The 27,331-nt window shown below is 54.8% G+C and overlaps 1 protein-coding gene across 1 annotated transcript; it reads left to right on the top strand.

Annotated features, from left to right (window-relative positions):
* The first annotated feature begins 13,083 nt into the window (after positions 1–13,083).
* On the top strand, positions 13,084–26,587 carry EFNA1 (ephrin A1). The gene is made up of 5 exons (XM_075330837.1): positions 13,084–13,175; positions 22,498–22,790; positions 25,365–25,430; positions 25,659–25,709; positions 25,942–26,587. Exons 1-5 carry the CDS (start codon positions 13,084–13,086, stop codon positions 26,058–26,060), a joined length of 621 nt encoding a protein of 206 aa, XP_075186952.1. The 3' UTR covers positions 26,061–26,587.
* The last annotated feature ends 744 nt before the right edge of the window (positions 26,588–27,331 follow it).

The raw sequence follows: 27,331 nt of genomic DNA, 5'->3' as shown, positions 1-27,331 counted from the left end.
CCTCAACCGCAGCGCCCCAGATACTGCAGCCCTCAACCGCAGCGCCCCAGACACTGCAGCCCTCAACCGCAGCGCCCCAGACACTGCAGCCCTCAACCGCAGCGCCCCAGACACTGCAGCCCTCAACCGCAGCGCCCCAGACACTGCAGCCCTCAACCGCAGCGCCCCAGACACTGCAGCCCTCAACCGCAGCGCCCCAGACACTGCAGCCCTCAACCGCAGCGCCCCAGACACTGCCGCCCCCAACCGCAGCGCCCCAGACAGTAGCTCCAAGCAACTAACTAAAGAATGTATGCAGTAGCTCCAAGCAACTAACTAAAGAATGTATGTCTGGAACACCAATGGTGTGAACAGGGTGCAAGACTCAAAAATATACAACTAAACAATAGGATAAAGAGTTGCACACCAGTCACAATGTATAGGGGAATAATAACCCTGCCCCACCCATAGCCATGTCTCTTATTTCACATACATATAGCTTGGTCCCTTGCTTCCCATACAGAGCAAGTTTTTTAACTGCAGGTGAGGTTACACATAGGTTAGGGAACCCAAAAATAGAGATTACCTTGGCGTTTGGGTTTGGGGCTCCTTTGCATTGATCAATACAATGGCTAAATATCTCTCATTTCTATTTTTCATAGCAGTTATGCAGATACCATTTTCATGTTTTTCACTTATTTCAGATAGTCCATTGTATTTTTCAGTCTAGTATTCCTATAGCAGTTATGCTTTTCATTATTCCCCTATACATTGTGACTGGTGTGCAACTCTTTATCCTATTGTTTAGTAGCTCCAAGCAAACCGACCCAGACACTGCCGCCCCCAACCATAGCGCCCCAGACACTGCAGCCCTCAACCGCAGCGCCCCAGACACTGCAGCCCTCAACCGCAGCGCCCCAGACACTGCAGCCCTCAACCGCAGCGCCCCAGACACTGCAGCCCTCAACCGCAGTGCCCCAGACACTGCAGCCCTCAACCGCAGTGCCCCAGACACTGCAGCCCTCAACCGCAGTGCCCCAGACACTGCAGCCCTCAACCGCAGCGCCCCAGACACTGCAGCCCCCAACCATAGCGCCCCAGACACTGCCGCCCCCAACTACAGCACCCCAGAAACTACTGCCCCAACCGAGCCCCAGACACTGTTGTCCCCAACCACAGCATCCCAACCACAGCGCCCCAAACACTACTGCTACCAACCACAGCGCCCCAGACACTGCCGTCCCCAACCACAGCGCCCCAGACATTGCCGCCCCCAACCACAGCGCCCCAGACATTGCCGCCCTCAACCACAACGCCCCAGCAACCACAACGCCCCAGGCACGGGTGCCCTCGACCACAACGCCCCAGGCACGGGTGCCCTCGACCACAACGCCCCAGGCACGGGTGCCCTCGACCACAACGCCCCAGGCACGGGTGCCCTCAACCACAACGCCCCAGGCACGGGTGCCCTCAACCACAACGCCCCAGGCACGGGTGCCCTCAACCACAACGCCCCAGGCACGGGTGCCCTCAACCACAACGCCCCAGGCACGGGTGCCCTCAACCACAACGCCCCAGGCACGGGTGCCCTCAACCACAACGCCCCAGGCACGGGTGCCCTCAACCACAACGCCCCAGGCACGGGTGCCCTCAACCACAACGCCCCAGGCACGGGTGCCCTCAACCACAACGCCCCAGGCACGGGTGCCCTCAACCACAACGCCCCAGGCACGGGTGCCCTCAACCACAACGCCCCAGGCACGGGTGCCCTCAACCACAACGCCCCAGGCACGGGTGCCCTCAACCACAACGCCCCAGGCACGGGTGCCCTCAACCACAACGCCCCAGGCACGGGTGCCCTCAACCACAACGCCCCAGGCACGGGTGCCCTCAACCACAACGCCCCAGGCACGGGTGCCCTCAACCACAACGCCCCAGGCACGGGTGCCCTCAACCACAACGCCCCAGGCACGGGTGCCCTCAACCACAACGCCCCAGGCACGGGTGCCCTCAACCACAACGCCCCAGGCACGGGTGCCCTCAACCACAACGCCCCAGGCACGGGTGCCCTCAACCACAACGCCCCAGGCACGGGTGCCCTCAACCACAACGCCCCAGGCACGGGTGCCCTCAACCACAACGCCCCAGGCACGGGTGCCCTCAACCACAACGCCCCAGGCACGGGTGCCCTCAACCACAACTCCCCAGGCACGGGTGCCCTCAACCACAACTCCCCAGGCACGGGTGCCCTCAACCACAACTCCCCAGGCACGGGTGCCCTCAACCACAACGCCCCAGGCACGGGTGCCCTCAACCACAACGCCCCAGGCACGGGTGCCCTCAACCACAACGCCCCAGGCACGGGTGCCCTCAACCACAACGCCCCAGGCACGGGTGCCCTCAACCACAACGCCCCAGGCACGGGTGCCCTCAACCACAACGCCCCAGGCACGGGTGCCCTCAACCACAACGCCCCAGGCACGGGTGCCCTCAACCACAACGCCCCAGGCACGGGTGCCCTCAACTACAACGCCCCAGACGCTGCCGCCCCGAAGCAGAGCGCCCCAGGCGCTGCCGCCCCGAAGCAGAGCGCCCCAGGCGCTGCCGCCCCGAAGCAGAGCGCCCCAGGCGCTGCCGCCCCGAAGCAGAGCGCCCCATGCGCTGCCGCCCCGAAGCAGAGCGCCCCATGCGCTGCCGCCCCGAAGCAGAGCGCCCCATGCGCTGCCGCCCCGAAGCAGAGCGCCCCATGCGCTGCCGCCCCGAAGCAGAGCGCCCCATGCGCTGCCGCCCCGAAGCAGAGCGCCCCAGGCGCTGCCGCCCCGAAGCAGAGCGCCCCAGGCGCTGCCGCCCCGAAGCAGAGCGCCCCAGGCGCTGCCGCCCCGAAGCAGAGCGCCCCAGGCGCTGCCGCCCCACCAAACCACATCAGGCACTGCTGTCCTCAATCACAGCACCCCAGACACTGCCGCCCCAATCCACAGAACTCCAGACACTGCCGCCCTACCAAACCATGTCAGACACTGCCACCCTCAAACACAGCGCCTTAGACACTGCCGCTCTCAACCACAGAATTCATGTCACTTCCGCCCCAACCACAGCGCCTCAGACACTCCTGCTCCCAAGCATAGCACCTCTGACAATGCTGCCCCACTAAACCACCACAGACACTGCCGCACCAAACACTGCCACCCTCAACCACAGTGCCCCATACACTTTTGCACCCAACCACAGTGCCCAGACAACGCCGCACCCAAACACCGTATCCCAGACAACGCTGCCCCCAACCACAGTGCCTCAGACAGTGCTGCGCCAAACCTCAGAACCTCAGACACGGCCGCCCTAAGTTTCAGAACCCCAGACACTGCCACCCTCAGCCACTGCACCCAAGACACTGTAGCTCCCAACCACAGCATCCCAGACAATGTCGCCCCCAACCACAGTGCCTCAGACATTGCTGCACACAACCACAGCGCTCCAGACACTGCTGCCCCAAACACAGCACCTCCTCACTGTCACTCTCAAAAAAACGCACCATAGACAGTGCCACCATGCTAAAGTGCCCCAGACACTGCTGCCCAAACCACAGCACCCGTCACTGCCACCACCAACCACAGCACCCCAAACACTGCTGCCCCCAAACATAGCACCTTCGTCACTACCGCCACCAACCACAGTGCCCCAGACACTGTCACTCCCAAAAACACTGCGTCACAAACACTGCCGCCTCATTAAAGCACCCGTTACTGCTGCTCCCAACCACAGCACCCCTGTCACTGCTGCTCCCAGCCACAGAACCCCTGTCACTGCTGCTCCCAGCCACAGCGCCCCTGTCACTGCTGCTCCCAACCACAGCGCCCCTGTCACTGCTGCTCCCAACCACAGCGCCCCTGTCACTGCTGCTCCCAACCACAGCGCCCCTGTCACTGCTGCTCCCAACCACAGCGCCCCTGTCACTGCTGCTCCCAACCACAGCGCCCCTGTCACTGCTGCTTCCAACCACAGCGCCCCTGTCACTGCTGCTCCCAACCACAGCGCCCCTGTCACTGTCACTCCCAAAAACACTGCGTCACAAACACTGCCGCCTCATTAAAGCACCCGTTACGTCTGCTCCCAACCACAGCGCCCGTCACTGCTGCTCCCAACCACAGCGCCCCTGTCACTGCTGCTCCCAACCACAGCGCCCCTGTCACTGCTGCTCCCAACCACAGCGCCCCTGTCACTGCTGCTCCCAACCACAGCGCCCCTGTCACTGCTGCTCCCAACCACAGCGCCCCTGTCACTGTCACTCCCAAAAACACTGCGTCACAAACACTGCCGCCTCATTAAAGCACCCGTTACGTCTGCTCCCAACCACAGCGCCCGTCACTGCTGCTCCCAACCACAGCGCCCCTGTCACTGCTGCTCCCAACCACAGCGCCCCTGTCACTGCTGCTCCCAACCACAGCGCCCCTGTCACTGCTGCTCCCAACCACAGCGCCCCTGTCACTGCTGCTCCCAACCACAGCGCCCCTGTCACTGCTGCTCCCAACCACAGCGCCCCTGTCACTGCTGCTCCCAACCACAGCGCCCCTGTCACTGCTGCTCCCAACCACAGCGCCCCTGAGGCACTGCTGCTCCCAACCACAGTGCCCCTGAGGCACTGCTGCTCCCAACCACAGCGCCCCTGAGGCACTGCTGCTCCCAACCACAGCGCCCCTGAGGCACTGCTGCTCCCAACACAGTGCCTGAGGCACTGCTGCTCCCAACCACAGCGCCCCTGAGGCACTGCTGCTCCCAACCACAGCGCCCCTGAGGCACTGCTGCTCCCAACACAGTGCCTGAGGCACTGCTGCTCCCAACCACAGCGCCCCTGAGGCACTCACTACTGCTCCCAACCACAGCGCCCCTGAGGCACTGCTGCTCCCAACACAGTGCCTGAGGCACTGCTGCTCCCAACCACAGCGCCCCTGAGGCACTCACTACTGCTCCCAACCACAGCGCCCCTGAGGCACTGCTGCTCCCAACACAGTGCCTGAGGCACTGCTGCTCCCAACCACAGTGCCTGAGGCACTGCTGTTGACAACCACAGTGTCCCAGACACTGTCGCCCAAACCACAGCGCCCAGACACTGCTGCCAAAAGTACAGCCCACAGACACTGCCGCCCCACAACAGCACCCTAGACATTGGTGCCACCAGTCACTGCTGTTCCACTAAAGTGCTCCAGACACTGCTGTTCTCAACCAGCGCACCCTAGACAATGCCGCATCCAATCACAGCATCATCTCAGGCAATGCCGCACCAACCACAGCGTCCCAGACAATGCTGTCCCCAACCACAGTGCCCCAGACACTGTTACCTGCAACCACAGCACCCAAGACACTGCTACTGTACCGCCCCGGCTGCAGCCGAGCCGCTCGGGTCCGGGCTCGTTTGGTGGGTGGCTCGAGCGCCTCCGGACCCGGGGGTCACGACGCTCTGCAAGGGGATGCTAGCGATCTTGATGGGGGGTGGTTAGGTAGGTGTACGGCCAGAGCCGTGTTTGAGTTCGTGACGCCACCCATGGGACTTGATGAAGGTGTAGACACCACCGCTGCAGTTACGGGGGCACCCGGGGGAGATGGTAGTGCAGCAAGATGTTAACCCCTCCGTGGGCAGGAATGGTGGCCCCGGGATCAGCTTGGGAAGAGTGACAGTTGGGCGGTACAGGGCGGTGCGCGGCCGGATGGCACTGTTGTACTCATGATTACTGACACACTCAAGTCTCTGATGAACACAGTTGATGGTGGTCAGTGCCTGCAGCCGGCTGCGTCTTGTCACCCACCCGGGTTGGTGGTCTTGGCCTTTCTCCTGCACCTCTTTGTTTGTGTAGACTGCCTGTGCCTTAGCAGCGGGAGTCCGCTCCCCGGCTGTGTATGTACTGGTGGAGTCCGTTTGCCCGCAGGCGCTGGCCCGTGGGATCTCTCTGCCTATGTGGTGGCTTTCTGTCCCCCTCGGTGGGATGTTGCCTTTTTTCGGGTCTTGGAATGGGAAAGGACCTAAGGTCCAGACCTCAATCAGTGAATTCAACGTGGTCCAGTGGCTTCTGGGCCTGATATTGGGTCTGAGTACCCGCCCTTGTGCTCCGGTTTCCAGTCGGTTCCCCGGTTCGGTACCGGCGGGCCACTACCCTGTCCCGGTCCCTTACGGTTCCACCTGGCCGTCTTCCCGGCTCCTGCAGGCCAGGCCACCGCCTGCCTCCTAGTCAAGGTACCAGGGCTACGACCCCAGCACCTGTCAGTTTCCGCTGCAGATCTGTCACCACAGGCCTGCTGCGCTCTCCTCCTCTCAACTCCACTTGACTACGGTAACTGTGAACTTGAACTCCACTCAACTGACTACTGTTTCTCCTGCCCCAGGCCCTCTGGACTCCTCGGTGGGCGTGGCCAACCACCTGGCTCCGCCCCCTGGTGTGACCATCAAGCTCTGAGGGAGGTGACTAGATTTTAGTGTGGTTAGCTGCTGTTACCTTTTTAGGGGGACGGGTGTTATGCAAGAGCCTACCTGTGACTATCTGGCTAGTCCAGGGCATCACACAACCCCTAAGCATAGCAGCCCCGTCACTGCCGCCACTAACCACAGCGCCTCAGACACTGCTGCCCCCAACTACAGTGCCTCAGACACTGTAGCCCCCAACCACAGCAGCCCAGACACTGCCGCCCCCAAATACAGTGCCCTAGACACTGTCGTTCCCAAACACAGCATCCTAGACAATGCCGCCTTCAATCACAGCATCCTAGGCAATGCTGCCTCCAATCACAGTGCCTCAGACACTCCCGCCCCCAACCACAGAACCCCAGTCACTGCCACTCTCAACCACAGCACTTCAGACACTGTCGCCCCAACACAGCACCTCTAGACACTGCTGCCCCAACCACAGTGCCACAGTAACCGCCACTTCCAACCATGGTGCCCTCAAACATTGCTGCACCAAACCACAGCACCCTCCAACAATTGCCTCCCCAACCACAGTGCCCAAAAACACTGCCACCCAGGACAGTGCCAATCCACCACCAACTACAGTGCCCACAGACACTGCCATCCAAAACCACAACACCCACAGATGCTGCCACCGCAAACCACAGTGTCAACAGAAACTGTCACCTCCAACCATGACACCCACAAAAACTGGCATCCCCAAACGGTGCCCAGAGACACTGCTACCCCCAACCACAGCGCACGCAGAAACTTCTGCCACCAACAATGGGGAACCCAAATACTTCTCTCCTCATCCATAAAACTTTCAAACGATGCCGTACCCACCAAAGTGCCAAAGATACTGCTGCCCCACCACAGTACCTCCTAGATACTGCCGCCGCACCACCAACCACAGCGCCCACAGAAACTGCCACCCCCAACCATAGCACCCACAGACGCTGCCACCCCTAACTACAGCGCCCAAAGAAACTGTCACCTCTAACCATAATGCTCCCAAACACTGGCACCCCCAAACAGCGCCCAGAGGCACCGCTGCCCAAAAGCACAGCACCCACAGAAACTGCTGCCACCAACTATAACGTGCCCAAACACTGCTGTTCACATCCACAATGCCTTCAGATGATGCCGTCCCCAACACAGTGCCAAAGATACTGCTGCCGCACCACGGCGCCTCCAGGCACTACCACTATATCTACTACCACTATATCACCAACCATAGTGCCCACAGACTCTGCCAAAGCCAATCACAGCACCCACAGAAACTGCCGTTCCCAACCACAGCGCTACCAGACACTGCTGCCCTCACACTGCCCACAAAGTGCCACATCCAACCATGCCGCTCCCAAGAATTGCCATCACCAACCATAAACACTGCCACCCTCAACTATCCCACCCGAGACAGTGCCAATATAGTACCAACCACAGCACCCACAAACATTGCTGCCCCGCCACAGCGCCCCAGACATTGCCAAAGACAACAGTGCTTTAAAACACTGCCACCCCCAACCACAGTGCCCTCAGAGGTTTCAGCTCTCTGGTGACATGACCATCGGCAGGAGTCTGGACGTCTGGCATCTTGTCTGTCAGTAGTCTCAATCCTGACCTTATCTGCCTGGTTAATGACCCGGCTATCACTAGAGTGTCAGCTCTTCTGCTCCAGGGAAGGACAGTCCACATTCCTCACATTGTGTGCAGTGGAGGGGGGAAAACAGCTTATCCGAAATCTGGGGGTCATCCAGGAGCCGGGACATATGTAATCAATGATCAGTCTGTTCACAGCCGGAGCCCTAGGTGAACTAGTGGTCCACACCCCCAACATCACAAATCCTCTAAACAGCATGTTTGGATCTTCCCGATATACAGCAGGTTTTGTGGGGTGTTCCCTGTCTATGGCGCAACTTCTGACATGTTCTCTATATACAGTGGGTCTTGAGAAGTGTTCCCAGTATACGGCCAGTCTTGTGAGGCTTTCCTGGTATACGGCAGCTCTACTGGCGTGTTATCGGTATATGATGGGTCTTGTGGGTTGTTCCCGGTATACGGTGGGTTTTGTGAGGTGTTCCTGGTATACGGCTGCCCTTGTGGGTTGTTCTCGGTATACGGCGGTTCTTGTGGGGCGTCCGTGGAAAAAGGCAAGTCTTGTTGGGTGCTTCCGGAATACATCAGCCTTTGTGGGGTGATCCCAATATACGATGTGTCGGGTATGCGGAGGGACTTGTGGGGTGTTCCTGGTATACAGTAGCTCTTGTTGGGTGTACCCCCATATATGGAGGGTCTTGTGGGGTGTTCCTGGTATACGGAGAGTTCTGTGCGGTGCTCCTGATATACAGCAGGTCGTCTAGGGTGTTCCTAGAATACCACTACTTTTGTGGGATGTTCCTGGCATAGAGCGGCTCTTGTGGGGTGTTTCCGGTATATGGCAGGTCTTGTGGGGTATTCCTGGTATGCATATGCTCTTGTGGCGTGTTCCTGGTATACAGCGGCTCCTATACAGGGTTCCTGGTATACGGTAGGGCTTGTGTGGTGTTGTAAGTGTACAGTGGGTCTTGCAGGATATTCCCGGTATACTGAGGCTCCTGCAGGGTGTTCCTTGTATAAGGAGGATCTTTTGGTGTGTTTCCATTATACGGAGGGTCTTGTGGGGTGTTCCCGGTATACGGCGGCTCTTGTGGGGGTGTTCCCATTATACGGTAGGTCTTGTGGGATGTTTTTGGTAATGACATGTCTTTGGGGGTATTCTCAATATACAGCAGGAGTGAAAATCTGTGTGAAAGGAGCCAGGTGGGTAGGAAATATGTTATGATTTGTTATTCTATTTTTGTTTTTTTTAGGTTATGTATGACTGTGTTGGTTTTTCGTAACATATTTTCTACATTAATAATAGTCTCAGTATACTGAGAATCTTGTGGGGTGTTCCCGGTATACGGCGGGTCTTGTGGGGTGTTCCCTGTATACAGAGGGTTTTGTGGGGTGTTCCCGGTATACAAGGGTCTTGTGGGATGTTCCTGGTATATGGAGGATCTTGTGGAATGTTCCCGGTATACGGAGGGTGTTGTGAGGTGTTCACAGTATACGAAGCGTCTTGTGGAGTGTTCTTGGTATACGGAGGGTCTTGTGCGGTGCTCTCGGTATATGCAGGGTCTTGTGGGGGTGTTCCCAGTATACAGAGGGTCTTGTAGGATGTTCCCGGTAAACGGGGGGACTTGGGAGTGTTCTCGGTATATGGCGGGTCTTGTGGGGGAATTCCCGGTATACAGAGGGACTTGTGGGATGTTCCTGGTATACGGAAGGTCTTGTGAGATGTTCCCGCTATGCGGCGGTCTTATGGGATGTCCTTGGTATGCGGCGGGTATAATGCGATATTCCCGGTATATGGAGGGTCTTGTGGGGTGTTCTCGGTATACGGAGGCTCTTGCTGGGTGTTTCAGGTATATGGAGGTTCTTGTGGAGCATTTTTGGTATACAGTGGTTATTGTGGGGTGTTCCTAATATACAGAGGCTCTTATGGTGTGTTCCTGTTATATATGCAGGTCTTGTGTGTTCCCATAATACGGTAAGTTTTGTGGAGTGTTACCGGTATTCGGAGGGTTTTGTGGGGTGTTCTCAGTATATGGCTGGTCTTGCAGGGTGTTTTCTGTATACGGAGAGTCTTGTGGGATGATTCTAGTATACGGAGGCTCTTGTGGGGTGTTCCCAGTATATGAAGACTCTTGTGGGTTGTTCCTGGTATACGGTGGCTCCGGTGGGGTTTTTCTGTTATACGGAGAGTTTTGTGGGGTGTTCTTCGTTTATGGAGAGTCCAGTGGGATATTCCTGGTATACGGAGGGTCTTGTGCGATGTTCCCGGTATACGGAAGTACTTGTGGGGTGGTCCTAGTATAGAGGGTCTTGTGGGGTGTTCCCAGTATACGGAGGGTCTTGTGGGGTGTTCTTCGTATATTGATGGTCTTGTGGGATCTTCATGGGATACGGAGGGTTTTCTGGGATATCCCTGGTATACGGAGGCTCCTGTGGGATGTTCCCAGTATACAGAGGTACTTTTGGGGTGGTCCTGGTATACGGAGGGACTTGTGGCATGTTCTCGATATACAGCGGGTCTTGTGGGGTGTTCCCCCGTATATGGAGGCTCTTGTGGGGTGTTGCTGGTATACGGAGGGACTTGTGGCGTGTTCTCGGTATACAGCGGGTCTTGTGGGGTGTTCCCCCGTATATGGAGGCTCTTGTGGGGTGTTGCTGGTATACAAAGGCTCTTGTGGGGTGTTCCCAGTATACGGAGGTGTGGCGCCCTGGACTAGCCAGGTCGTCACAGGTAACACACACACACACCCCCACCCCCACTAGACAGTATCATTAGCCAAACACAAAACCCTTGTTGCCTCCCTCCAGGGTCTGATGTCCACACCAGGTGGGGCGGAGCCAAGCAGTTGGCCCCGCCCACCGAGGAGTTCACAGACCTGGAGGCGGGAAAAGTGACAGAGCAGTGGAGTTGAAGTGAGAGGAGTGAAGTGGAGAGTGTCTGGGTTTGAGGCCCAGGCACTGACAACAAGGTTGGCAGACGGTGGTGGCCGTCTGCAGGAGTGGTGAATCAACGCGGAACCGTAGGACCGGGGACGGGCGACGGCCCACCGGTACCGACTGGGGAGCGAAGTGAAGCCAGCATTCCCAGGCAGGGCCGTCGGAACCCGGCTAGGCTTGGAGCAGCCGTCAACAGTCAAATCCGAGTGTGACAGGAACCCCAAGGGTTTCCTAACAGCCAAAGTCCCGTTAGAAGGCAACCGCCCGCACCGTGAGGGTAAACAGCTACCGCCTAAGGCTAGAGACCCAAGGGCCAGCGACTGCGGGCAAACGGGCTCCTCCGGCACCCATACACCGGGGAGTGGACTACCGTTGGGAACCCATCGTAGTCAAGACAATACACTAAGGTGCAGGGAAAGACAGCCGCCATCACCTGTCCGGGCAGAGACACAGCAGCCGGCTGCAGGACCTGTCCATCCAGCCGTTTGGTTTACCGAGGACTTTGTGCATCTCTTGCTGAGTACGCCCGTGCCATCCGGCACCACGCCGCACTGCCCCTGCAACCCTGCACCTCACCAACCCTGCCTCCCTGTCACACCACCGGGCCCCGGGACCACCAGCCCCTACCCACGGAGGGGGAAACAACATCCCAGCTGCTCCCCACCATCGCTCCCGGGATCCCCGTCACCAGCAGCGGTGGTGCCCATCTTCACCACAACCCCTGGGTGGCATCACGGACTAAATCCCCCAAACCAACCACCCTTTTCACTCAAGGGTGAGGAGCGCCGCTCGAGTCCCCGGATCCGGCCCACCGCTCGAGCCACCGAGCAGCAGCAGAAGCCCCAGACCCGAGCGTGGCGAGCGCGTCCCCTCCGCCCGCGACAGACGTTCTTGTGGGGTGCTCCTGGGTGATGCTGGTATACGGAGGCTCTTGTGGGGTGTTCCCCGGTATATGGAGGGTCTTGTGGATTGCTTGTGGTATACAATCAGTCCTGTGGGGTGTTTCTAGTATATGGAGGGTCTTGTGGGGTGTTCTCAGTATATGAAGGCTCCTGTGGGGTGTTCCCGGTATTCGGAGCCTCTTGTGGGGTGTTCCCCGGTATATGGAGGGTCTTGTGGATTGCTTGTGGTATACAATCAGTCCTGTGGGGTGTTTCTAGTATATGGAGGGTCTTGTGGATTGCTTGTGGTATACAGTCAGTCCTGTGGGGTGTTTCTAGTATATGAAGGCTCCTGTGGGGTCTTCCCGGTATGCGGAGGCTCTTGTGGGGTGTTCCCGGTATACGGGGAGGCTCTTGTGGGGTGTTCCCGGTATATGGGGAGGCTCTTGTGGGGTGTTCCCGGTATACGGGGAGGCTCTTGTGGGGTGTTCCCGGTATACGGAGGCTCTTGTGGGGTGTTCCCGGTATACGGAGGCTCTTGTGGGGTGTTCCCGCTATACGGAGGCTCTTGTGGGGTGTTCCCGCTATACGGAGGCTCTTGTGGGGTGTTCCCGGTATTCGGAGCCTCTTGTGGGGTGTTCCCGGTATACGGAGGCTCTTGTGGGGTGTTCCCGGTATACGGAGGCTCTTGTGGGGTGTTCCCGGTATACGGAGGCTCTTGTGGGGTGTTCCCGCTATACGGAGGCTCTTGTGGGGTGTTCCCGCTATACGGAGGCTCTTGTGGGGTGTTCCCGGTATACGGAGGCTCTTGTGGGGTGTTCCCGGTATACGGAGGCTCTTGTGGGGTGTTCCCGGTATATGGAGGCTCTTGTGGGGTGTTCCCGTTATACGGAGGCTCTTGTGGGGTGTTCCCGGTATACGGAGGCTCTTGTGGGGTGTTCCCGGTATACGGAGGCTCTTGTGGGGTGTTCCCGCTATACGGAGGCTCTTGTGGGGTGTTCCCGGTATACGGAGGCTCTTGTGGGGTGTTCCCGCTATACGGAGGCTATTGTGGGGGGCTCTCTGATGTTTCGGGGTCGCCTCATTACTCGCTGACCTCTCCAGTTTTCTCCTCAGCTCCTCTTTCCCTTATCTCTCCTGGTATCACACAGGAGCTCAGTAGTGGGCGTGTCTTCACAGGCCGGGCCCCGCCCCGGTCACCATGGAGGCGGCGGGGTACATAAGTCTGCGCTCTGCGCTCCGCCCTCATTCCCAGTGATGGAGCTGAGCGGCTGTGTGCTGCTCCTTCTGCTGTGTGTGCGGGCGGCGGCCGAGATCCACACCGTGTACTGGAACAGCACCAACCGCAGGTGAGGGGAGCAGTGCTCTGCAGGGGGGGACGTGTAATGCGGGGGGAGCAGTGCTCTGCAGGGGGGACGTGTAATGCGGGGGGAGCAATGCTCTGCAGGGGGGACGTGTAATGCGGGGGGAGCAATGCTCTGCAGGGGGGGACGTGTAATGCGGGGGGAGCAATGCTCTGCAGGGGGGACGTGTAATGCGGGGGGAGCAATGCTCTGCAGGGGGGACGTGTAATGCGGGGGGAGCAATGCTCTGCAGGGGAGAAGTGTAATGCGGGGGGAGCAATGCTCTGCAGGGGGGACGTGTAATGCGGGGGGAGCAGTGCTCTGCAGGGGGGGACGTGTAATGCGGGGGGAGCAATGCTCTGCAGGGGGGGACGTGTAATGCGGGGGGAGCAATGCTCTGCAGGGGGGGACGTGTAATGCGGGGGGAGCAATGCTCTGCAGGGGGGACGTGTAATGCGGGGGGAGCAATGCTCTGCAGGGGGGACGTGTAATGCGGGGGGAGCAATGCTCTGCAGGGGGGACGTGTAATGCGGGGGGGGCAATGCTCTGCAGGGTGGAAGTGTAATGCGGGGGGAGCAATGCTCTGCAGGGGAGAAGTGTAATGCGGGGGGAGCAATGCTCTGCAGGGGAGAAGTGTAATGCGGGGGGAGCAATGCTCTGCAGGGGGGACGTGTAATGCGGGGGGAGCAGTGCTCTGCAGGGGGGACGTGTAATGCGGGGGGAGCAGTGCTCTGCAGGGGGGGACGTGTAATGCGGGGGGAGCAATGCTCTGCAGGGGGGACGTGTAATGCGGGGGGAGCAATGCTCTGCAGGGGGGGACGTGTAATGCGGGGGGAGCAATGCTCTGCAGGGGGGGACGTGTAATGCGGGGGGAGCAATGCTCTGCAGGGGGGGACGTGTAATGCGGGGGGAGCAATGCTCTGCAGGGGGGACGTGTAATGCGGGGGGAGCAATGCTCTGCAGGGGAGAAGTGTAATGCGGGGGGGGCAATGCTCTGCAGGGGGGAAATGTAATGCGGGGGGACGTGTAATGCGGGGGGAGCAATGCTCTGCAGGGGAGAAGTGTAATGCGGGGGGAGCAATGCTCTGCAGGGGGGACGTGTAATGCGGGGGGAGCAGTGCTCTGCAGGGGGGAAATGTAATGCGGGGGGAGCAATGCTCTGCAGGGGAGAAGTGTAATGCGGGGGGAGCAATGCTCTGCAGGGGGGACGTGTAATGCGGGGGGAGCAGTGCTCTGCAGGGGGGGACGTGTAATGCGGGGGGAGCAATGCTCTGCAGGGTGGAAGTGTAATGCGGGGGGAGCAATGCTCTGCAGGGGGGAAATGTAATGCGGGGGGAGCAATGCTCTGCAGGGGAGAAGTGTAATGCGGGGGGAGCAATGCTCTGCAGGGGGGACGTGTAATGCGGGGGGAGCAGTGCTCTGCAGGGGGGAAATGTAATGCGGGGGGAGCAATGCTCTGCAGGGGAGAAGTGTAATGCGGGGGGAGCAGTGCTCTGCAGGGGGGGACGTGTAATGCGGGGGGAGCAATGCTCTGCAGGGTGGAAGTGTAATGCGGGGGGAGCAATGCTCTGCAGGGGGGAAATGTAATGCGGGGGGAGCAATGCTCTGCAGGGGAGAAGTGTAATGCGGGGGGAGCAATGCTCTGCAGGGGGGACGTGTAATGCGGGGGGAGCAATGCTCTGCAGGGGGGACGTGTAATGCGGGGGGAGCAATGCTCTGCAGTGGAGAAGTGTAATGCGGGGGGAGCAATGCTCTGCAGGGGGGACGTGTAATGCGGGGGGAGCAATGCTCTGCAGGGGGGACGTGTAATGCGGGGGGAGCAATGCTCTGCAGGGGAGAAGTGTAATGCGGGGGGAGCAATGCTCTGCAGGGGAGAAGTGTAATGCGGGGGGAGCAATGCTCTGCAGGGGAGAAGTGTAATGCGGGGGGAGCAATGCTCTGCAGGGGAGAAGTGTAATGCGGGGGGAGCAATGCTCTGCAGGGGCTGTGCAGGGAGCGCAATGCTCTGCAAAGGAGAAATATAATGCAGGGGCTGTGCGGGGGGAGCAATGTGCTCTCAAGTTGTGATGTTCTGCTCATCTGTGCAATATGCTGCTGTACTGAAGTTGATGCTCTTCTTTGGTGACTTGTTAACTATAAAGTCATAATCTGCAGAGTTCTGTTCTAGTGAGGGTAATGCTCTGCAGGACTGAGGACTTGGCGTGATGCCCTGATCTAGTGTGGGTAACGCTCTGCAGGACTGAGGACTTGGTGTGATGCTCTGCAGTGCCCTGATATAGTGAGGGTTATGCTCTGCAGGACTAAGGACTTGGTGTGATGCTCTGCAGTACCCTGATATAGTGTGGGTAACGCTCTGCAGGACTGAGGACTTGGTGTGATGCTCTGCAGTGCCCTGATATAGTGAGGCTTATGCTCTGCAGGACTAAGGACTTGGTGTGATGCTCTGCAGTGCCCTGATATAGTGTGGGTAACGCTCTGCAGGACTAAAGACTTGGTGTGATGCTCTGCAGTGCCCTGATATAGTGAGGGTTATCCTCTGCAGGACTAAGGACTTGGTGTGATGCTCTGCAGTGCCCTGATATAGTGTGGGTAACGCTCTGCAGGACTGAGGACTTGACGTGAAGCCCTGATCTAGTGTGGGTAACGCTCTGCAGGACTGAGGACTTGGTGTGATGCTCTGCAGTGCCCTGATATAGTGTGGGTAATGTTCTGCAGGACTGAGGACTTGGTGTGATGCTCTGCAGCCTCCAGGTACCAGCATGTTCTTTTCTTTCCTGGGATCTGACTCATTATTACTCAATAACAGCCCAGGTGCCGAGAAGTTCCTCCACCGAGCGCGGCTGCACTCAGTCATCTGTGATGTCATAATCGTCCTATCTGTGTGTTTGATGTCACCAGATCGCTGCATGTATATTGTGACCAGACTGCTGTGTGTGTTGTCAGTAGTCGTGTGTGTGTGTGTGTGTGTGTGTGTGTTGTCACTGTACCTGTGTGTGTGTGTGTGTGTGTTGTCAGTAGTCCTGTGTGTGTGTGTGTTGTCAGTAGTCCTGTGTGTGTGTGTGTGTGTGTGTGTTGTCACTGTACCTGTGTGTGTGTGTGTGTGTGTGTTGTCAGTAGTCCTGTGTGTGTGTGTTGTCAGTAGTCCTGTGTGTGTGTGTTGTCAGTAGTCCTGTGTGTGTGTGTGTGTTGTCAGTAGTCCTGTGTGTGTGTGTTGTCAGTAGTCCTGTGTGTGTGTGTTGTCAGTAGTCCTGTGTGTGTGTGTGTGTGTGTGTTGTCAGTAGTCCTGTGTGTGTGTGTGTGTTGTCAGTAGTCCTGTGTGTGTGTGTGTGTGTGTTGTCAGTAGTGCTGTGTGTGTGTGTGTGATGTCAGCTGTGTGTGTGTGTGATGTCAGCTGTGTGTGTGTGTGTGATGTCAGCTGTGTGTGTGTGTGTGTGTGATGTCAGCTGTGTGTGTGTGTGTGTGTGATGTCAGCTGTGTGTGTGTGTGTGTGTGTGTGTGATGTCAGCTGTGTGTGTGTGTGTGTGATGTCAGCTGTGTGTGTGTGTGTGTGATGTCAGCTGTGTGTGTGTGTGTGTGATGTCAGCTGTGTGTGTGTGTGTGTGATGTCAGCTGTGTGTGTGTGTGTGATGTCAGCTGTGTGTGTGTGTGTGTGATGTCAGCTGTGTGTGTGTGTGTGTGATGTCAGCTGTGTGTGTGTGTGTGTGATGTCAGCTGTGTGTGTGTGTGTGTGATGTCAGCTGTGTGTGTGTGTGTGTGTGTGTGTGTTGTCAGCTGTGTGTGTGTGTGTGTGATGTCAGCTGTGTGTGTGTGATGTCTCCGGCCCACCGTGCTTGTGATGGCCGCTCACTGTGGCACAGTCCAGGGTAGGGGTACAGTTACACTATAGAGGGGTCTCTGCAGAGGTAGCTGTGTGGGGGAGGGGTATTGCCCCCTGTGTGTGCACATAGGGGCAGGCTGGCGCTGTGGACTCCTCCAGGGACTCCAGCACTGAACTCCTAAACAAACTACATAAAATGTAGGAGGATGACCCGAAACATCCCATCTGATGGGCGTTGTAGTGCCAATTACTGATGGGCCCTGTGTAAGCGGGGAGCGCAGGGTCCTGTTTGTGGTGGTGCTGGTACTCTAGGGTCACACACTCTGGGCTGCCAGTCCTTGTTTTTTCCTCTCAGGATGGCCGTGCAGGAAGCGTCCCCCTCTCCAGCTTTTTCCTTTCTCACAGGCCTCCTCCTTTCTCTTTGGCCGTTCCCAGGCACAATGCCAGGCACGGAGAGGGGGGCAGTGTCCACTGCCCTGGCCTGAGGCCTGTAGTCGTCAGGACTGGGCCGCAGAGCTATCAGACAGGTATGTAGGTAGAACTGGTAAATCCGCTGCCGCTTATCTCCAGGCCCTGCAGGCAGAACCAGCCAGCCTCCTGGCCTCGCCCGTCCCAGGCCGCTGAGCTGTACATTCCCAGCAACTCCCAGGAGCTTGCACTCTACAGCTGCAGCCTCGCACTTGGCTCAGAGTGTTGTGTGTAATCCTGTGCACACGGTGCTGCCTCATGGGGGACAACCCTGGAGCGAGCTCATGTTACCGGGAAAACAAATTTTACTCTGAAACTGGAAATCTCCCAACACCGACCGTATCTGCAAGGAGGCAGCACCCGAATAGTCAGAGGTGCCCCACTGACCCTACATACGAGGAGACGGCACCTGAATAGTCAGGTTACCCGCCGAACCTACATACGAGAAGACAGCACCCGAATAGTCAGAGGTGCCCCACTGACCCTACATACGAGGAGACGGCACCTGAATAGTCAGGTTACCCGCCGAACCTACATACGAGAAGACAGCACCCGAATAGTCAGAGGTGCCCCACTGACCCTACATATGAGGAGACAGCACCTGAATAGTCAGGTTACCCGCCGAACCTACCGTACATACAAGAAGACAGCACCCAAATAGTCAGAGGTTACCCACCGACTGTATATGCAAGGAGGCAGCACCCGAATAGTCAGAGGTGCCCCACTGACCCTACATATGAGGAGACAGCACCTGAATAGTCAGGTTACCCGCCGAACCTACATACGAGAAGACAGCACCCGAATAGTCAGAGGTGCCCCACTGACCCTACATATGAGGAGACAGCACCTGAATGGTCAGAGGTTACCCATTGACCGTATATGCAAGGAGGCAGCACCCGAATAGTCAGAGGTGCCCCACTGACCCTACATATGAGGAGACAGCACCTGAATAGTCAGGTTACCCGCTGAACCTACATACGAGAAGACAGCACCCAAATAGTCAGAGGTGCCCCACTGACCCTACATACGAGGAGACAGCACCCAAATAGTCAGAGGTTACCCACCGACTGTATACAGTTAGGTCCAGAAATATTTGGACAGTGACACAATTTCGCGAGTTGGGCTCTGCATGCCACCACATTGGATTTGAAATGAAACCTCTCCAACAGAATTCAAGTGCAGATTGTAACGTTTAATTTGAAGGTTTGAACAAAAATATCTGATAGAAATTGTAGGAATTGTCACATTTCTTTACAAACACTCCACATTTTAGGAGGTCAAAAGTAATTGGACAAATAAACCAAACCCAAACAAAATATTTTTATTTTCAATATTTTGTTGCAAATCCTTTGGAGGCAATCACTGCCTTAAGTCTGGAACCCATGGACATCACCAAACGCTGGGTTTCCTCCTTCTTAATGCTTTGCCAGGCCTTTACAGCCGCAGCCTTCAGGTCTTGGTTGTTTGTGGGTCTTTCCGTCTTAAGTCTGGATTTGAGCAAGTGAAATGCATGCTCAATTGGGTTAAGATCTGGTGATTGACTTGGCCATTGCAGAATGTTCCACTTTTTTGCACTCATGAACTCCTGGGTAACTTTGGCTGTATGCTTGGGGTCATTGTCCATCTGTACTATGAAGCGCCGTCCGATCAACTTTGCAGCATTTGGCTGAATCTGGGCTGAAAGTATATCCCGGTACACTTCAGAATTCATCCGGCTACTCTTGTCTGCTGTTATGTCATCAATAAACACAAGTGACCCAGTGCCATTGAAAGCCATGCATGCCCATGCCACCACGTTGCCTCCACCATGTTTTACAGAGGATGGGGTGTGCCTTGGATCATGTGCCGTTCCCTTTCTTCTCCACACTTTTTTTCTTCCCATCATTCAGGTACAGGTTGATCTTTGTCTCATCTGTCCATAGAATACTTTTCCAGAACTGAGCTGGCTTCATGAGGTGTTTTTCAGCAAATTTAACTCTGGCCTGTCTATTTTTGGAATTGATGAATGGTTTGCATCTAGATGTGAACCCTTTGTATTTACTTTCATGGAGTCTTCTCTTTACTGGTGACTTAGAGACAGATACACCTACTTCACTGAGAGTGTTCTGGACTTCAGTTGATGTTGTGAACGGGTTCTTCTTCACCAAAGAAAGTATGCAGCGATCATCCACCACTGTTGTCATCCGTGGACGCCCAGGCCTTTTTGAGTTCCCAAGCTCACCAGTCAATTCCTTTTTTCTCAGAATGTACCCGACTGTTGATTTTGCTACTCCAAGCATGTCTGCTATCTCTCTGATGGATTTTTTTTTTTTTTCAGCCTCAGGATGTTCTGCTTCACCTCAATTGAGAGTTCCTTAGACCGCATGTTGTCTGGTCACAGCAACAGCTTCCAAATGCAAAACCACACACCTGTAATCAACCCCAGACCTTTTAACTACTTCATTGATTACAGGTTAACGAGGGAGACGCCTTCAGAGTTAATTGCAGCCCTTAGAGTCCCTTGTCCAATTACTTTTGGTCCCTTGAAAAAGAGGAGGCTATGCATTACAGAGCTATGATTCCTAAACCCTTTCTCCGATTTGGATGTGAACTCTCATATTGCAGCTGGGAGTGTGCACTTTCAGCCCATATTATATATATAATTGTATTTCTGAACATTGTTTTTGTAAACAGCTAAAATAACAAAACTTGTGTCACTGTCCAAATATTTCTGGGCCTAACTGTATGCAAGGAGGCAGCACCTGAATAGTCATAGATGTCCCAGCAACCCTACATACAAGGAGGCAGCACCCGAATAGTCAGGTTCCCCACCAACTATACAGACAATGGAGCAGAACCGATGTCGGGTTACCCACCGACTGTACGTACAAGGAGCAGTACCAAAGATGTCAGGTTCCCCATAGACTGTACCATACGTCAGGTTCCCCACTGACTGGACATTCGAGGGTCAGTACCAGATATGTCAGGTTGCCGACAGACTATATGTATGATGGAGCAGAACCGATATGGCAGGTTCCCCAAGGACCCCTAGATACGAGGGGACAGTACCCGATATGTCAGGTTCCCCACTGACCCTACATACAGTAGGTCCCACTATATTACAGGGAAGTATGAATTGGTTTTCCAGTACAGAAGGGTCTGCGGACCCCTTTCTATATGAGCTATCACACTGCCCGTCATATCGCTGTGATTCTGGGTGACGGTCGTTACCACAGGAGGTGGTGGCGACCATCGCTCTCCTCCTCATCACTTGTACTTTTTAATGAGCATCTTGTTGTTGGCGGCCCCTCCCCCGACCGCAGACAATGCTCTCGCCTGTAAACATCGCGTCATTGTCCACAATGTGCATATTAGTAAAAGCAAACAGGCCCGGGAGCGCAGCCTAAAATCACACGTCCCCGACCAGTCCGCCCAGCAATCAGGGCCAATAACTGATTAACCCAGAGTTACGTGCGAGCACAACACCCCGCGCTGCGCACACACCCCTCTCTGCAGATGGCACTGCGCCAGATGTACTCTGCTAAACCAAAGAGCCTCTTGTCCTCAGGACATGGCGTTACTCCACAGAGACAACCCCACCTCATTCCACGTGTTCTCCGGCCCCAATAAAGGGAACGGCTCGGACACTGCATACTTGGCCTTGTGACTAGTAGAGCTGTGTGTCAACTTACAGGCACCTGAATTAGGAATTAATGTGAACCTGGCTTGCTTCACTGGCTGCCATGAAAGCTCCACATTTAATTTCCTGTAATTGGGTGCCCCCTCCACTTTGCATAAGTAAACATTGTGGGGCTAGGGGGCAGTTACAATTCAGCTTTCCATTATGGCTTGAATGTCGCCCCCATGGCGGTACCCCCCCAACTTTTGAAAAGTTGTTATACAATTAGTAATTATTGTGCCTGAACACCCACCAGAGTTAAGACAAGGCAATTAAACAATATTTTGTGGGTTCGGACAATTGGATACATTCTGAGGGGGCTACTTGCGCCTCTATAACCACCAACCCGGTATTGTCGGCGCAGTGGAAGGTTTGGAGGCTGCGCTAATCACACCCACACATTGCGCAAATGTTTCCAATTTCATGGCTGGGTAATGAGGGGATTTACGTGGTCCCATGTGATAAGCCAATGACAGGAGCAGCGTGATATGGAGCCGGCAGTCTGTGGAGGAGGGGGGATTGGTAAGGAGGGTGAGATGTTTAACACCTGGAACTGAAGGGGAAACAAATGTGACCCTTTGGCAGGAGGATGAAGCGTGTGAGTGTGTGTGCCATGCCAGGGCTGTACTATGTAGCCAGCACATCTGCATAACAATGCCAGTCACCCCTATTGTTCCTACTACATGTTGTCACAATGACCCCAGAATGGTCAATAATCTGGCCTTGACGCCTTCAATGTAGCGTTCACGAGAGCGACTTCATATGGCTGTAGCCTGTCTGGAGTCTGGGAAAGCTGAGTTAGTTCATCTGATAAGAGATGACTGTACCATGTTTTTGGGAAGGAAGAGGAGGAGGTGAGAACTTCGCTTTTATCTCCCCTAGACACGTATGAGTGTGAGATTGGCTCAAACATCCTGGGTTTATTGCGCAAGATACTGCCGGTGCCAAGATATTCCCACCTGACACTGGCGTACTTATAAACACGCTTAACCCCCTACATGTCTGCAGACCCCAGATAAAGGGGCGCGATCACTCCACACCTGGCGGACACTGCTGACTCATCTCTACACATCAGCTCTTTTCATCGCCCGGGGTCACGCTGCGCACTCCGTGGCAGGGGTTCATTCTGCAGGAAGCCATGTTTGTCAACAGACAGCTCACTCCAAAATTCCAGGTGACTACTCAACACGTTCGTCACTTCAGAAATCCGCTCAAGGCCCCCCTCCCCTCCCTGGCTGATTGATATATTACACACCTCTACGGCCTGTATCACACTCGTCAACACCCAGGTGCTAAAAGGGTTAATGTACAATGTGACATAGCGGCGATAACTGCCCCCCAATGTTTTACACCCCAGTAAACGTCCTGTCTTCTTCTCTCCACAGCTTCAGGAATGACTATACTGTGCAAGTCCAGCTCTTGGACTATCTGGACATTGTGTGCCCACATTACGAGGATGACCGCGTTGCGGGCACCGCTGTGGAAAGGTATACACTGTTCCTGGTGGAGCATGAAGAATATGTCACCTGCAAACCGGTGTCCAAGAACCAAGTCCGGTGGGAGTGCAACAACCCCTTCAATCTGAACGGCCCCGAGAAGTTCAGGGTGAAGTTTCAGAAGTTCACAGCCTTCAGCCTTGGCAAGGAGTTCAAGGAGGGACACAGCTACTACTATATCTGTAAGGGGCACTTCTAATACTACTGTATCTGTAATAGACACTATTACTACTACATCTGTATCTGTAAGGGACACTACCGTATCCCCTACGATTACTACTACTACTGTATCTGTAAGGGGCAATATTATTACTACTACTACTACTGTATCTGTAAGGGGCAATATTATTACTACTACTACTACTGTATCTGTAAGGGGCAATATTATTACTACTACTGTATCTGTAAGGGGAACTTCTAATACTACTGTATCTGTATCGGGCACCACTATTACTGTATCTGTAATAGACACTATTACTACTACATCTGTATCTGTAAGGGGCACTACTGTTTCCCCTACGATTACTACTACTACTGTATCTGTAAGGGGCACTATTACTACTACTACTGTATCTGTATCGGGCACCACTATTACTGTATCTGTAATAGACACTATTACTACTACATCTGTATCTGTAAGGGGCACTACTGTATCCCCTACGATTACTACTACTACTACTGTATCTGTAAGGGGCACTATTACTACTACTACTACTACTATACTATATTTGTAAGGGGCACTATTACTACTACTACTACTATATTTGTAAGGGGCACTACTGTATCTTTATCCCCTACTACTGTGCATGTAAGGGACATTATTACTACTACTCTTATCAGTATGGCACGTAACGGAGTCAACGCACTTGTTTTTCTTATCAATTTCCTGAAAAAAATAGTTCAAGGTTCATCATCAGATTTACAATCGCGCAGTGAATACACGGAAAGTCCTTAAAGGGAAGGTGTCCAAAAAAAAAAAAAATTTCAATAACTGAAAAAATGTAAAGTATTAATGTTTTGTTTAAATATTATTTGTTTTTAATTGAGCAAAATATAAAAAAAATTGTTTGATATTTTCCACTCTTAAACACTAGGAGCAGCTGCTGAAATCCTACAGAAATCCCACTGTAGAACTAGCTCACATTACAGCTGCAGTAAAGTGGGCGGAGTCTTCTCTCCTGTGTGTGATGTCACCTCCCCCTCCCAATCTGGGTGTTTCCAAAAGGATAAGAGAAGATTAACTTTAGGGACACAATGCGGAGCCATTTTGCTGGTGACCACAAATGTCTAAAGTGTCAAAGGACAGCATTAGATACACAGCTCAGCAGACAGTATCACACAGGATAGGATTAGATACCCAGCTCAGCAGACAGTATCACGCAGGATAGGATTAGATACCCGGCTCAGCAGATGGGATCACATACACGGGAGAGGATTAGATACACAGCACGGAGCGGGAAGCGGGGGGGGTGGTGTCATTGGAGACGGCAGGGGAGGGGCACCAGTAATCACACACTGCTCTTGCTGCAGCCGCTGAGGGCGTGCATCCAGGAGAGTGGAGGGGGGTGTCATTGGAGCATTGGAGACGGTAGCAGTGGCGGGGGTGGGGGGAGGGGCGCCGGTACTCACATGCTCTGCATGCACACAAACACCTTCTGCTGCATGATCAGCGGCGGCTGGGTACAGCGGGGGGAGGGGGTGTCATTGGAGACGGTAATGGCGGGAGGGGAGGCGGCCCGGCACCCCGTACTCGCACATCCCGGCGGTTGACAGGAGTAAAGTGGAGCAAACAGCATGGCTGTAAGCTCCACAATGATGGCGCTGATCTCCTCCCTCTGCTGTGATCTGGATAGCCCAGGGGGCGTGTCCAGGTCACAGGAGACGCCTTCTCTAATGTTACTAAATGTGGTCGGAGCCCGACTATCAGTCTATGCCCCAGGGGGCTGCCATAAAGGAGGTGAGAAACAGTTGCTACAGACACGAAATCCCACATGGCAGCCCCCAGTTCTTTAGTAAAATTAGAATTAAATAAAAACTAAATAAGCAGTGATTTTAATTTTGTATGAAATCAAGTATTTTAATAATCACTGTTATTAATACAAAAATAAAAAATCGCGACACCTTCCCTTTAAGAGCCACAGGATATCAGGGAGGTTATATATCCGGGGTGGTGGGGTTTATTGGGGAATTGGTGCTTTGCTCCATCCCCTAGGGGTGAGGTGATCAGAGAATGGGGCGTTCTGTTCTATTGGGGGGTGAAGTGATCGGGTAGTGGGGCACTCGGCACTCACAGCAGCCGCTAGATCTTGGGCAGATGTGACTGTGTTTCGGGGATCCGTCATGTAATCATGGTCTTATTGTGAGACGCTTTGCTTGGCACTGGCACCGTCACAGCACATGTACGGGCAGGATGGAGCGGGTGGGGTGAGCCTGTCTCTACTCGCGGCCTAGGTGTGCCCTGTGGGATGCGAGCTCTGGATGCTACAGGAGCCTCCTGACAGATTGTGCGGAGGAGAAATCAGGACAATAATCTTTCACCAAAACACTTCCCAAAAAACATCTTCAGGAAGGCAGAGAGGGAGGGGGTTCCTGCTGGGACATTGTCCTTTGTGCGAAGTATTGTCAGTGGAAGGGGGCCTTACTCCGGGGGGGGGGGGGGTCTCCAGCCTCTTGTCTATTTGGGAGGATCTGATTTCTCTCTGACTCGGGGAAATCTTATTTCTTTGACATGGTTTTCTTTTATTTTTTTTTTACAGCCAAGCCCATCCACCATCATGGGGACTCCTGCCTAAAGCTGAAGGTCCACGTCGGCGGCAAGGCTAGTAAGTGTCCATCTTTCGGTAGCCCCCATCAGGGAATAAACCAAGCAAACCTGGTGGTGGTGAAATATAAGCCCACCAGGAATAATGAGGGCACAATATATTCCTGATAGACACCTTCCATGGGTTGAAAGCTGGCTGTGACTTAGGCCTTGGGCACCTCATGATTGTTATGGCGTGGTGTGTGTGAAGGTTAGAGGATCATCTTTTCTTTCTTTTTGTTTTTCACAGCTCAGCAGCCGTCGACTAATGTCCACACGCCGAGGGCCCGAGTTGTAGCAGGTAAGAACCCCATGGCTTCTCTGACCTTTGCACTTGGGCAGCCTTAATAAAACTGCTCCTGAGGGATTGAAGCTTCTTACTCCCCCTCCCTTAATCCATGAAAATTGGGACCAGGTGCCATAACATCCCAACCCTAGATGTAGAGCACTGGGGGTCGTATACAGTGTCCAGAGGGGGTGGGGATTCTAAAGGACTAGCAGATGAAGGCAATGACATTATCTTCTCTCTGCAGATGACCCGGCAGCACTTCCTGATGTCCTGCGGAGCATCGCTCATAATTCTGCCAATCGGTCGGTCTCACTTGCCCTCTGTGGACTTTTGCTTCCTTTACTTTTCGCTCTGGGATTATGATGCAATATTCCAGAAGGTTGGCCGTATAGACGCTGATGGAGGATATGTAGCAGATAACGCAAGTCTGGTGACCAAAGAATGCCTGGTAGACGCACAAAGTGTAGCCAAAGAACACGAGAAGGCGCAGCTTCTGCACGTCCGGTGCGCCACGTGTGGACACGGGACTGTCCTGCTCAGGGGTCCATATCTCAGCAGAATCTTGCTGGAAGAGATCTGCGTCACAACCCCTGAATATCTCTATGAGATGGAAGAAGACACGGGCTGGCAGCAGCAGCGCCCTCACTAACAGTATTGGCCCCGCTGGGGGCCCCCCATAGTGTAGCCATATGTATATATGTAAATGATAGAGTTTATTTATAGAGGACTTCATATATTAGACTCACTGTCCCATATAGACAGACGCCCCCTCCTGGCCGGAGTGCCGCCTCGGGAAAACGCTGTATACTACAGTACAGGAGCAGGACACGTACAAGTCTTTATAGAACTGGAATTTTATATGCCTTAAATAAAGATTTTTATCTTCTGTTCTTATGGTATGTGTTTTTCCAGACCCTCACAACACCTACTGGGGGCAGAGATCTACCAACATAGACATAGAGGACACCATATCTAGATCCATAATCCCAAGAAGGCAGAATGCCGCAAACATGGGGAGGGAACGATCTATGAGACATCATACCTAAAGTGGGCTTTACACGCAACGACATCGCTAACGAGATGTTATTGGGGTCACGGAATTCGTGACGCACATCCGACCTCGTTAGCGACGTCGTTGCGTGTGAATCGCAGGAACGACAGTTTTTGATCAAAATTACTTGCCTGATCGTTGACACGTTGTTCCTTTCCCGAATATCGTTGCTGTTGCAGGACGCAGATTGTTTGTGGTTCCTGCGGCAGCACACCGCTATGTGTGACACCGCAAGAACGAGGAACATCACCGTACCTGCGGCCCCCCGCAATGAGGAAGGAAGGAGGTGGGTGGGATGTTCGGCCCGCTCATCTCCACTTCTATTGAGTGGCCGCTTAGTGACGCCGAACGAACCGCCCCCTTACAAAGGAGGAGGTTCGCCGGCAACAGCGACGTCGTTGGGCAGGTAAATATGTGTGACTGGTCCTAGCGATGTGCGCCACGGGCAGCGATTTGCCCATGACACACAACCGACGGGGGCGGGCGCTTTCACCAGTGACATCGCTAGCGATGTCGCTGTGTGTAAAGCCCGCTTTACCCATAATACTAAAAGGGTATAGCCACCAACATTTTCAAGGGGGGA

The sequence above is a fragment of the Anomaloglossus baeobatrachus genome, chromosome 12 (genome assembly GCF_048569485.1).
Source record: "Anomaloglossus baeobatrachus isolate aAnoBae1 chromosome 12, aAnoBae1.hap1, whole genome shotgun sequence".
Taxonomy (NCBI): domain Eukaryota; kingdom Metazoa; phylum Chordata; class Amphibia; order Anura; family Aromobatidae; genus Anomaloglossus; species Anomaloglossus baeobatrachus.
Note: the sequence above shows the minus strand (reverse complement) of the source record. Positions and strands in the feature narration are given on the sequence as shown.